The sequence below is a fragment of the Chelon labrosus genome (genome assembly GCF_963514085.1).
Source record: "Chelon labrosus genome assembly, chromosome: 17".
In the NCBI taxonomy this organism is placed as follows: Eukaryota; Metazoa; Chordata; class Actinopteri; order Mugiliformes; family Mugilidae; genus Chelon; species Chelon labrosus.
The window spans coordinates 962,423-975,874 of NC_140350.1; the positions used below are offsets into that span (position 1 = coordinate 962,423).

The 13,452-nt window shown below is 40.1% G+C and overlaps 1 protein-coding gene across 1 annotated transcript in view; it reads left to right on the forward strand.

The window, feature by feature from the left end:
* The window catches only part of nectin1a (nectin cell adhesion molecule 1a), a gene marked incomplete at its 5' end in the record, with an annotated part of 33,733 nt that overhangs the window by 19,208 nt on the left and 1,073 nt on the right, over positions 1-13,452 (forward strand). The window contains 7 exons of the mRNA XM_084564940.1: positions 3,139-3,397; positions 6,730-6,847; positions 6,935-7,116; positions 7,235-7,352; positions 12,620-12,771; positions 12,927-13,059; positions 13,158-13,221. Of these exons, the coding sequence (XP_084421066.1) occupies positions 3,139-3,397; positions 6,730-6,847; positions 6,935-7,116; positions 7,235-7,352; positions 12,620-12,771; positions 12,927-13,059; positions 13,158-13,221 (1,026 nt within the window). The remainder of the gene's footprint in view (positions 1-3,138; positions 3,398-6,729; positions 6,848-6,934; positions 7,117-7,234; positions 7,353-12,619; positions 12,772-12,926; positions 13,060-13,157; positions 13,222-13,452) is intronic.

The window sequence follows — 13,452 nt, forward strand, 5'->3', positions numbered from 1 at the left end:
GGAGGAGTAAGGGAAAGGGAGGAACCAAGGAGAGTAGTCCCTGATGAGATTAGGGCTACTCTCATTGATCATGTCATCAATCATGGGTTGACCATGAGAGAGGCTGGACTCAGAGTCCAACCCAACTTGAGTCGATTTACAGTGGCAGCCATAATTCGAACATTTCGAAATGAGAACAGGTATGCAACAATTATTGTAACAGTAATGTAGAGTACAGTAATAGCCATTTCTGCATACATAGTACTATAAAATACATGTATTCTATTGTAGCTCAAAACATCCAATGTATATACTGCATACTGTATGAATGGTCACAGGGCATTACAGCCTTGACTTACTGCGCATACACTCATACAGCTATTTCTGAATTTTCCAGAATTGAAAGACAACAGTATCATGGAGGACGAGGTCGTATATTCTCACAAGAGCAAGAGACCGCGATTGTGAATATGGTTTTAGCAAACAATGCAATTAGAATCCGTGAGATCCAAAGTCGTATTTTGCAAGATGAAGACATATTCAACAATATTGATGCTGTGAGTCTTGCAACAATACACCGTGTCCTGCAGAGGAATCAGTTTCGAATGAAACAGCTGTACAAGGTCCCATTTGAAAGGAATTGTGACAGAATCAAGAATCTGCGGCATGAGTATGTGGAGGTATGTACATAGCAATGCCAGTACATCACACTTTCATTACTGTAAATCTCTATTTTTTTGGTTGATGTACCACCATATGTGGTGGTTGGTGTACATGCTTTGTTTTTTCCTATGTGCTGTACAAAACTGAATTCACTACAGCAACTGATTTATTCAGAAAAGTTTTAGAGAGTTTTAGATTTAGAGTAACAGTGTGTACATGATAGACATAAGTTTATAATACTATGGAAAATGTGTTTATGATGTGAGACAAATGCTTGCTTTTGAGATATGTGTACAATATTTTGAACGCTGTGTTTGATTTTGCAAGATAGGGGTCACTTTTTGCATTTCATTTGAGCAATTATTGAATTTGTGTGTAGAGCTTTGAAAAAAACAGATAGAGCTTTGAAAATGTGTGTAAGCAATTGAAAAAAACTGTATTGCTTACTTCCTGATTGAAGTGTTAACAATTGCATAACACCTGTTTGGCCAGGTGGCACATATAGTGGCCAATGAGCTCATGTAGTGTCATTTTAAATGGCAGTGTTTTGAAATCGCAAACATGTGACTTTATGTCAGATTGTTGTGTCTTATGCAGAGAACCGCGTTCAGTACACTTAAAAAGTGCCATTTCGAATTGCAAAATGTGTGTAAAGCAGAAAATGTGTTTAAAGTTTTGGAGATTTGAGATGAGGTTTTGCTCCCTGTGTGTCAGTTTAAATATCTGTGCTATCCATGTCATTTTAGTGTGTTAGCAACTGGAAAAAACTGTAATCAAAATGCATTTTTCAGAGCCCAGTGATCTGTACGGTGGCAGAGAGGTGCAAACCAACATTACAAAATGTGAAACACTTTCACAAAGCTTGAGACAATTTTACATTTTAGATAACATTTTTACGTATCATAAAACAATATTACATTGCCATAAAACATTTACAAGTCCCGAAATAAAAATTTACAAACCTCAACCATCAACCGGAAAGCGAATGTACCAACTCCGGGGTTGAACAGGAAGTGATAACAGGAGTGGCCAATAGGAGTTGTTGTTGCCGTTGATGGAGTTCGGGTGTAATGTGCAGGGAAAAAACAGTCCTTAGGCGATTCTTTCGTTTCTCAAACTGTGGTCTGTTTATGAATCATGAAAAAACAAACAAGTATTTCATGAGGTTTTGCGCTCTATAAATACAAATATGTAATAATTACTCGTTACTTTGCTTTGTTCTTTGTTCATATATTTCCCACTTTGAAATAATGAAGCTGTGGGTGACAAGTTCAGCGTTGGGTGCACTGAATTGCGGTCAAGGTCCCGTTCTCCGTGCCGCAGTCAGTCCTCAGTCTCATGGGAATGAGCATACATGACAGAAAATAGTGAGCGATCACGAAAAACAAAACCGCGTTTTGTGGCTCATGTGTTTGCCACAAAACAGGCAAAACATCAGTCGATCACTGCCCATCAACGACAACAACAACTCGTACTGGCCGCTCCCGTCACTTCCTGTTCAACCCCGAAGTTGGTACATTCCCGTTCTGGTTGATGGTTGAGGTTTGTAGATTTGTTTCTGCGTTTGTAAAAGTGTTTCGCCCCTTGTAAATGTGTTTCGCCACTTGTAAATTTGTTTTGGGGTTTGTAAAAGTGTTTCGCGTCTTGTAATTTTTTTTTTTCTGTGTTTGTAAAAGTGTTTCGCGTCTTGTTAATTTGTTTTCTAAATTGTAAATTTGTCTCAAGCTTTGTAAAAGTGATTCACATTTTGTAATGTTGGTTTGCACCTCTCGGCCAACATAGAGACTGTGTGACTGCAAAACCAGCTGTATTGAATGAATAAATCTCTTTCAAGTTCTGTGCATTAATGAAAATCAATTCCCCCAATGACTGTACAACAGACACATTCTTAAAACATGACAGCCATAGAAACTGAGTCAACTCCACCCCTTGTCCTTGTTTCTTAGTGAGTCTATCACTCAGCAGTATTTCCTCAAAGGGAACTTTTACTGTTTGTTTTATTGCAGACGCTTTGTGTGTACCGCTCTTAATTTCTAGCCCATATTTGTACTTTTTTAGTATTTTTTTCCATAGTGAGGTGGAATGTAAGGAACTATCTAAGGGCAGCGATATGTCTTCAGCGAACTGAACTGTTGGACTGTTCTAACAATAGTCCTATTTATCAAGATTTTTTCTCACATTGTCACCTTTGGAATGTGTAATAGAGTGTTTACAATTTGCATCTGACAAACGTCTTCAATGTTCAAGCTTATTTTCCCGCTTTTTTAATTAGCAACACTGACTTGATATAACATTTCAAGAACCTTAATTCAGAACTACAAACAGGTTAAACTTCATAAGCACTGAAAATTCTTGCTATTTTAGAAACAGAATAGAAATCTTTGTGTTTAAGTTGAATGTGCAGACGTCAGGTCAGGTGACAATTTTGCATTAGAAATTCTTCCCCCCACCATGTCAGATTTTCCTTTCCTCATCATTAACTTTTTCTTCCGCTAGGTAACGTGGCAGAAACTAGTGAATGGCACTAAGCAGAACGTTGCAATTGCAAACCCCTCCCTGGGTGTGTCCGTGGCCCCGCCCTACAGGGACCGCATCACCTTTAAGAATGCAGTGGTGAGGCGGCGAACTCCGAATCTTGAAGACACCACCATCGTGTTCTCCTCTCTCCGCCTCTCTGATGAGGCTACCTACATCTGCGAATACACCACATTCCCTGCAGGGAACCGGGAGAACACTGTAAATCTCACTGTCTACGGTAAGGCCTAATAAGGCTAGTTTAATAAAACTAAATTGGAAGATTTTACAAAAAAACAAGGGTTTTATATGATTAGAATTTGTATTTGTTGTGGTTATGGAGGTTTGAAACTACAATTGTAAATCAAGTTCTGCTAATTTTTCTGTTGTAGGCCATTCAGCTGCTGTTATGCAGTTATCCCATTTATAATAAATAAAAAGACCTCCAGGATGTTACTGCACCCAGGGAAAAATACAGGGATGAATTTATTCTTGATATTTGATTTTATCGTGAAACAAATTTGTGAAACAAAAACTCTGGCCAACAGGATGACATATTATCATCATTCTTTAACTGGAACAGTGCTGATGTTGAAGATAAATAGTGATTTAATTCAGTTCAATACAATTAAATTCTATTTATATAGTGTAAATAACAATACAAATTGTCTCAAGAGGACGGCTTTACAAAACCTGGCCTGAAAACCCCCAGAACAAGCACGAAGTCAACAGTGGCAAGGAAGAAACCTTGAGCAAAACCGAGGTCATATGGTCATATGGAGGGACCCATCTGCTTGAGTGTAGAGACAGAAAAAGATAGAGAAGACAGCAGCAGGAGAAACAAGATAAACATACATCTTAACATAACTTAACATAAAACAGCAATGCATATCATAAGAATAAAACATCCAATGCAGATTTAAAAAGTATTACAGAAATGACATAAAAGGGAGAGTGGGTTAAATGGAGTAAGCTATTTTTAAAAGATTTTGAGTCTCGATTTGAAGAGGATTTCAGGGTGGTGCAATAAGTTGGGTGGCTGATGAGGAACTGACACTACGTGGGGGTGTGTATAATTGAAGAAGTTCATACAGATATGATGGAGCTCGCTTATGAAGAACCTTGAAGATAAGTAGCAGGATACTGTACTCAACATGGGGATTTATTGGAAGTGGAGCTGCTGAAGAACTGGGGTGATGTGTGTTGAGGAAAAATAATTATTTAAAGTGTTGATTGAATTAACGCCATATCTATGAGGTTTAATCATGTAAAGATAAGATAAGACATGTTTATTAATCCCACGTATGGGAAATTTCCTTGTCACAGTAGCACAGAATTTGGCAAATATATATACAGAAGACAATGACGACTTCGACATGGTTAAAAAAAGAGTTACCAAAAAGAAACACAATACAAATTTGAAAAATATATACAAAATAACAATGCTCTGAAAAATATATAGAGAAAAAACTAGAAATATAAAGACATTCTGTATATACAGTAACCAAACTGTAGTTGGATAGAGGGAAAAAGGGCACAGCCATATGACCATGACCAATGACCGGCATGGAACTGCACACACAGAAAGCACCCACGAGTGCAGGCAGCATACGGAGGACAGGACTAAGTATTATCAGACCATATATGGAGAAATTAATAATGCTAACTCAGCAGATAAGGGGAAAAAAAGGCCTCCGATCAGATCATGCATGGATGTAGGGTACTGCCTTTTTAAAAAAAAAAAAAAAAAAAAAGACGCCTGGCAGATGAGGTGAAAACAACTGTGGCACATGGAGGATGTAGATTGTAAACCTAATATGGTATGAAAAGACATGGGTATTTCCAAGAGAGAACAATTATATGTTTTTTGGAAAGGGGCTGGGCACAGGCCCTTTCCAAAAATGTTAATGAAGCACAAAGGTATAAAAACAGGTGCACAACACCACAAAAGCAGTCAGATACTTTGCATGGTATCCTGAACTGACTCAGGTTTATGCTTGCATTTAGCTTTGCTGCTTGCATCAAACTTTAATTGTCTTCAGTGATTCTTGTTGACTTTTTGAGACTCCAGACTTCTAAGAACCCAGATTATATGTTGATTTAAAAAGGTATAGGCTACTGTCTGGCCCTATCCTGCACCTCAAATTGCTATCCGACATGTGGTCCATGAGGTCAGGTGATGATATAAGGTGCAGTGTTTTGGACAACTTGAAGTTTAAATGCATGAGTAGTAATAGAGAAAAACATAGTGCCATAGTAACAAATTAGAGTATAGGAGCTTGGTGCGAGAGAGAATTCAGGGAGTGGCTGCGGCTCAGTAGGTAGAGCCAGAGAGCGGGTTGTCCACGAACCAGAGGGCTAGCGGTTCGATCTCCGGAATGTGCCACATGCTGAAGTGTCTTTGAGCAAGACACTGAACCCCCAGTTGCTCCCAGTGCGTGGCATTGGTGTGTGAATGAGTGTGTGCTTGTGTGAGCAAATGTGTAGATGCATCTGTCACTATAAAGCGCTTTGAGTACCAATAGGTAGAAAAGCGCTATATAAAAACAAGGCCATTTATCATAACTAAGGGATGGTTCAGTGTCACCTGAGCTAGCCCTAACTATAAGCTTAATCAAAAAGGAAAGTCTTAACCTTTCCTTTTTAACCTAACCTTAAAGCTAGAGAGGGTGTCTGCCTCCTGAACCCAAACTGGGAGCTGGTTCCAGAGGAAAGGGGCCTGGTAGCTGAAGGCTCTACCTCCCTTTTTGAATGGGTGTTTTTGAATCTTTTAAGATGTGATGGAGCTATGTCTTTAAGGGTGTTGTATTTTCTTTACTTGTAGTTTTTCAGCATCACATTTTGATGATATTACGCAGATAAAGGAAGGCAATTCTGGTCACTTGCTTTATGTGACAATCAAAGGACATATCCTCATCAAATACACCAAGGTTTCTCACAGTAGTACTGGAGGACAAGGTAATGCATCCAGAGAAACACAGTGGCATGGTGTTTAGCACCGATGCCACACAGCAAGAAGTTTCCGGGTTCTAATCCAGACCAACTGGGCCTTTCTGTGTGGAGTTTGCATGTTCTCCCTGTGTCTGCGTGGGTTCTCTCCAGGTACTCCAGCTTCCTCCCACCAACTAAAGACATGCTCATTAGGTTACTTGGTGATTCTAAATTGGCCGTAGGTGTGAGTGTGAGTGTGAATAGTTGTCTGTCTCTCTGTGTTAGCCCTGCGATAGACTGCCGACCTGTCCAGGGTGTACCCGCTTCTCACCCGATGACAGTTGGGATAGGCTCCAGCAGACCCAGCGACCCTTAACAGGAACAAGCTGTTACAGAAGATTAATGAATGAATATCAATAATGTTCTGAGATTATTGAGTTTTTTTTTTTTTTTTTTTTCATAATTTGTTAAACTTCTTTCCAGGCTTCTTCAGAATTTGTGCGCAGTGAAATGGGATCAAAGAGATTTAGTAAAAACAAAACAACAATACAACTAAAATAGTGTAATTTTACCCTAACCTTGAAAAGGCTTTGTTGGCATGTTAAAAGTTTGTGTACAGTCCACAATTTCATATTCCCTCAGTTCGCCCAACAACTCAGATGAGTCTGTCCACGCCGACACTGGTGGCTCATTCATCCAATCTGAAGACACCAGTGGCTACCTGCATCTCTGCCAATGGAAAGCCACCTGGTACCATCAGGTTTGTGTGTAATTTTTTTTCCCTGTATCTTCCTCAAGACGTCTATATATGTCTGTCAAGGCACTACTACCTCATTGTTGTAAGCAGGTGGGAGACGAGGGTTCCTGGAGAAGTGACCACCAGAGAGTACAAAAACTCAGACGGGACATTTACTGTTCAGAGTGACTACATTCTGGTGCCCAGCAGAGAAACGCACAAGGAAACGCTCACCTGCGTCACCACCTACAACGAGGAGGTCTTCACTGACAGTGTCACCCTCGATATTCAGTGTAAGCCTCTCTCACACTTAACAAGCACATAAACCTGAATATAGGTCAAAATAAAGCACCGCGTTAGTGAGTTGTAATGCTATTACCAGCTATAATTTTGTGTTTATGTGTGCAACAGATGAGCCAGATGTTTTGGTGGATGGCTTTGATGGCAACTGGTATCTGAACAGGGAGAACGTCCAACTGAGCTGCCAAGCTGATGCTAACCCAGCCGTCTCTCTGTATCAGTGGAGACTGTGAGTACGGCTGTTTGAGTTTTACAAGGATTTACTATGTCCCACTTTGAGAACTCACACAGCAAAGTGCAGACTATTTTCATTTCTTTCATCAGAATAGTGTATCAAACAGTTTCCCATTTCGCTATAATGCATTGGTCAGTCATGTGATAAATACCCATAGATAACATGTGTACAATCCTTTTCTATATCTATCTATAACAAAGTGAACAAATAGTTTTCTTGAGATTGACCACACTGTGGGTGGTGCACACTAAAAACTCACTGTTAACGACCTAATGCTCACCTGACTGTGCATGGATTCATACAAGGCCAGCTATTTTAGTTGTTTTTAAATACACTATTCCATGACCTGGTTATCTGAGAATCTTCAAAGACAGAAATCCTTTTCTTCAAATGCGCTTTTCACAAAATACAATTACTATTTTTTTCTTTTCCCACCAATTAACAGTGAGCTCAGATGTTATAGACCACCGCTATTTCTTATCATTTACAAATATCCACACTATGCTGGTGTTCAAACAAGTGCACCATCCCTTAAAGGGGAACTACTGTTTTGTACAACCTGGACCTTATTTCTGGCATAAACATACACTATACAATCGTTAACTCACCCATATAACTTTGGTGTTATTTGAAGTCGTTCATCAGATATTTGGATCTGTGTATATCCATGTAGTGGGAGGGACTAGGGCACCACAAGGAGCAGCTGGTCAAAGAACAACAAACCGCTGCACATCCGCGAATAGATAACGGGTAACTCCGGACTCAACGGGGAATAGCACTAGGGTATCATAACAAAATATTGGTGAAATGAACAAGTTTCGAGGCTGCTTTGCGGTGCCCCAGTCAGTCCCACTATATGGATATACGCAAAACTAATTATCTGATGGACAAGATAACACCAAAGTTATATGGGTCAGTAAATGATAGTATTTTATGCCAGAAATAAGGTCCGGGTTGTAAAATGGGTCTAATGCTTCCTGAACCACTCTTCACAATTGGAGCCTGATGAATCCTGGCATCATCATCTTGGAATATGCCCGTGTCATCAGGGAAGAAAAGAATCCATTGATGGAATAACCTGGTCATTCAGTATATTCAGGTAGTCAGCTGACCTCATTCTTTGGGCACATGATGTTGCTGAACCTAGACCTGACCAACTGCAGCAGTGGTGATGGATCACTTCATCTGCCTCTCTTCTTACCCTGATGCGCCCATCACTCTGGAACAGGCTCATCAGACCACATGACCTTCTTCCATTGCTCCAGAGTCCAATCTTTATGCCCCCTAGCAAATTGAAGCCTTATTTTCCAGTTAGCCTCACTGATTAGTGGTTTTCTTAAGGCTACACAGCTGTTCAGTCCCAACCCCTTGAGTTCCCTTCACATTGTACTTTCACTATTAAACAAAGTCCTGAGTTCTACTGTTGTTTTTCTTCCATTTGATTTCACCAAATGTTTGAGCAATCACCGATCACGATCAATCAGGATTTTTTTCTGACCACATTTCTTCCTCGAAGATGATGGTACCCCACTATCCTTCCCGTTTTTAATAATGCATAGGACAGTCCTTAACCCAATTTTTGTCGTTTCTGCAATCTCATTAGGTGTTTTCTCTGCTTGATGCATGCCAATAATTTGACCCTACTCAAACAGACTAACATGTTTAGCACGACCACGGGATGCGTCTTTTGACATGGTTGTTGAAATGAGAAGCTACTTATTCCATCAGTTGGGGTTAAATAACCCCAGGTGGCAACTTTCTTCATGTTAGCATGTAGGCGGATGGATATACCCCACCACCGTGAGTTCAGTAAAAGTTCTTAACTGCGCGTCTGACTCTTTTTATTGACTCACCTCAGTAGCGGTTTTAGGCACGGGCGAACTGGGCAGCCGCCCGGGGCGGCATTTTTTCATGACACAAGGGGGGCGGCACGAGGACTTGAAAAAAAAATAAAAATCTTCGCCGCTACATCGTTTTCTATTATCTGTCATATCACTGTGTGGGGAATAGGTGTTATCAACATGTAAACATTCAAAATTAGAACAGCCCTACTCTTTCTCTCTGCCATTCTCCTGCTGGTAGCAGTGGGCAGTGTTCGGTCTCCTGGTGCCGCGGAGTCACGTGACGTGACGGTACAAAAAACACACGAGGGGGGAGGAGGAGCAAAATGAGCCTGCTCATTTTCAGGTCGCCTCTTTAATGAAACAAAAGAAACTGAAACTTAAGTATCGATCTCATTACATTGGTATGATTAATCTTAATACCAACGTTGGTATCGATATTATCGATATTTGGATCGATCCGCCCACCACTACTCATTAGACCTCTGAGAATGGTTGACCTGGAAACATTAGGTAGAAACCAGTTAGCTACAGTTAGCCAGCTAGCTTGTAGCCTGATGCCAGTGGTGCATTCATGTAACGTTACATTAAAGTTGAAACAGCAATGTAAAGAGAGTGAATTACATTTACTCACCCGGGCAAAAATAAGAGAGGAGTCATTCAGTGCTGCTTTGGATCCGAGGCCGCTGACCCAACCACTTGTATACCTTCATTTGGCTAGCGGTGTAGTAGGACGAGGTAATTTGTGATGTCGATGGCCTCGATACCTGCTACGTGCAGGCCCGCTCAAAGATCTTGCGTACTCGACTTTCCATCATTTTTAATTACCGTTCTCCACTTCCTGCCCCCCATCTGAATTTTGCGCATCATCGGAATCACGTGACTGCAAACCACCTATGGGGAGGAGGAACAAAGTGAGCAGCAGCATTTAGACCAAGTATAAGAATATATAAGAGTATGAAAGCCTTTATTTGTCCCACAATGGGGAAATTGCAGTTTGCAACAGCATGCAGAAATGACAGATATATTGCACAGACTGGTGTTATTACACCATAAGGTGTAATAATATTGCACATATATGTATATATGTATACATATGTGTACATATATATGTATATATACATATATGTACATGTATGTATATATACATATACATGTATATGTACATATGTGTGTATATATGTATATGTATATATACATATATATGTGTGTGTGTTTATTGAAGCAAACATTAAATAACCACTTACTGTAATTTCTTTTTTTTTTTCAGTGCAAAGGGCTCATGAAAATAAAACACACAAATCACCATCCATCCAAGAACTAATTTGAGCATTTTTACACTAAGAAAGAGTTTAACATTTTCCCTGTATTACCCACGCTACTTCACCACTATCAGCAGTGAGCACTGGTAAAAAGCCACTATTGTTTGCATACTTTTGATTTAAGGTCCAATACGATAGCAGCCCTTGCAGCTTCAGTATACTTCTCGTATTTAGCTTTGTGCAACGTGTTGTAGCGGCAACTTGAATTAAAATCCTTCATGGAAGATAACATCTCTAAGCTGTCATGACCTGGCTCGTAAGCCATGACAAAAAACAGAAAAATGTGGTTTAAACATAAAGGTTACCAGGTTTATTTAAACAAAACCAAAAAACCCATAAGAATTAATTAGGTTTGAGTGTGAGTATCAGTGTGTCTGTTGATGGGTGCATGATAGTGTATGTGTGTTGTTGAGAGGTGCTAACATAAAGCAAATAGGCCGAAGCCAACAGAACAAAAACTCATGCCGGAGGAGTCCAGGTCGAAGATCAGAGAGAGACTGAGGATCGTGACTGCCAGATCTTATAGGCTCAGGGAGATTGGCCAGGTGCTCACAACTGCCCAAAATGATCCGCCCACTAAAGTACCTGCAGAAACAGACAAGACAAGACAAAGGGAAAACACAAAACAGGCCCTAGTAGCAGGTGGCCGTCACAAAGCAGACTAAGCACATAGGTTTGCTTTTAAATTCTGTGAACAGATAATCTTCGTCCCATTTCACCTGAAACACACACACACGATTTTCTCCATCAGGTTTTCTCTTTCCTCCGCTCTTAGTCATGGCTGAACGTCTCTTCCTCACTGGTGGAAGCGTGCATAAGGCCGCGTCTGCATTAGAGGCGCTATCTAGTGGCCAATTGTGTCATTACAACTTATTCAGTGCCGCAGAGGATACATTTTTATAATTTTCAAAAATTTATCTAAGGGCCACTTCGAGTGAGGTCGCGGGCCGTCAGTTGCCCATCCCTGATTTAGACCTACACGGTCAGGTCGCTTCTTTAATGAAACCACTGCAGTTGCACAAGAGAGACGCTGAACTTTAAGTGTCGATCTCATTAGATTGGTATCGATCAATATCGATACCGACGTTGGTGTCGATATTATCGATATTTGGATGGATCCACCCACCACTGGTGTCAGAATAGTCAGTTACGTTTCGCTGATGCTATGAAGAAAGAGAGCTTTATATTTGAAATAAGAAACTGAAACAACTTGAATGGCTTCTGAAAACATTTCATCCATAAATGTTTTAAAAAGCTGTTGTGTTCAGATTACTAATGCTCATCATGAAAACTTTTGAGAGCATCGTTCCGATATTATTTAGCTTTGCCTCAACTATTAATAATTATATGTTATATATTTCTACTTGTACAGTGGTGAGGTGGTTAGCACTGATGCCTCACAGCGAGAAGGTCCCGGGTTCGAATCCATGGGCTGACTGGGCCTTTCTGTGTGGAGTTTGCATGTTCTCCCTGTGTCTGCGTGGGTTCTCTCCAAGTACTCCAGCTTCCTCCCACTGTCCAAAGACATGCTCGTTAGGTTAATTAAGGTTAAAAGTGAGTGTGAGTGTGAATGTTTGTCTGTCTCTCTGTGTTAGCCCTGCGATAGACTGGCCACCTGTCCAGGGCGTACCCCGCCTCTCGCCCAATGACAGCTGGGATAGGCTCCAGCAGACCCCGCGACCCTTAACAGGAATAAGCGGTTACAGAAGATCAATGAATGAATTAATGAATATTTCTATTTGTTAACACCTACTGTATGTAATTTTAAGGTTTAAACATGTATTCAAGAATTACATTTCCAATAGTTTGCAAAGAAATCCTGTAACTAACAGATCATTATATTTTAGGTATGAAACCCTGAGCAGGCTCAGACAGACAAACATTTTTGGTTAAATCTGTTTCATGTTCCATAATTATGTGAAGAGCCTATCCTTCACACCAACATCTTTTTTTGTACAGTACTGTGTGTTTTTGCAGCGTGCACCTAGATCTTTGTACCTTTTTAGAATAGTCCTACTTACATGCTAAAGTTGATTGAAAACACAAGTGTATTTCTTATTTAACTTGTAATGTTCTTATACTGTTTGTTTTACTGCAGTATTAATGGCTCCTTACCAAGCAATGCTGAGGTCCGAGACAACGTTCTTACATTTAAAGGGCCAGTCACCTATGATCTGCAAGGAATTTATGTGTGTGACGCAACCAACAGCATCGGAACACGATCAGGCTCTTTGGAGGTCAGCATTATAGGTATGGTTACCAGATTTTATCTGACATTCAATAATGCTACTTCTGATACTGCTAATGCTACTAATAATATATTTGAATTCATTTTTTTAATCCAACCCGGAGATCCATATCTTACTTACTTCGTACCTTTGGTGTTTGGGTTTTTTTCTCTGTAGAAAAACCACTTCCCCAGATTGCAACAGGTGATATTATCAGTGTCATTGCCTTATTATTGGCTGCTGGAGTGCTCATGGGCATCACTATCACAGTGCTGGTGCTCAAAATAAGAAGTAAAAAAGACAACACCTCGTACGTAAACAGTCCAAGATCACTCAGTCACTTTGCTTCATATTCTTGTTTTTCCCAGAGTGGTCCATTACATTTTTTATTCTCTTCTGTTTTATTAGAAGTGACTCTCCGTCCAAAAAATTCTCCCAGCCAATAAGAAAAAGACCAGGAGATGATATCCAGGTAATCAGTGGGTTGTTGGGAATTTACATACTGTATCTTATAGTCTTATTGTTAGAGATCTTGCTGAATTAGAAGCAGGCATTTTGTTTGGCAGAAAAAAATAATACAAAGTGCTGTTACCATAGAAACAACAGAGAGTGTCCAGAGTCCTGAGGACTAACTATAACTTCTGTCAGACTTAAGAGCTACTTTTAGTGCTAAAATGTTAGTGAAGACTAATATGTCTCATAT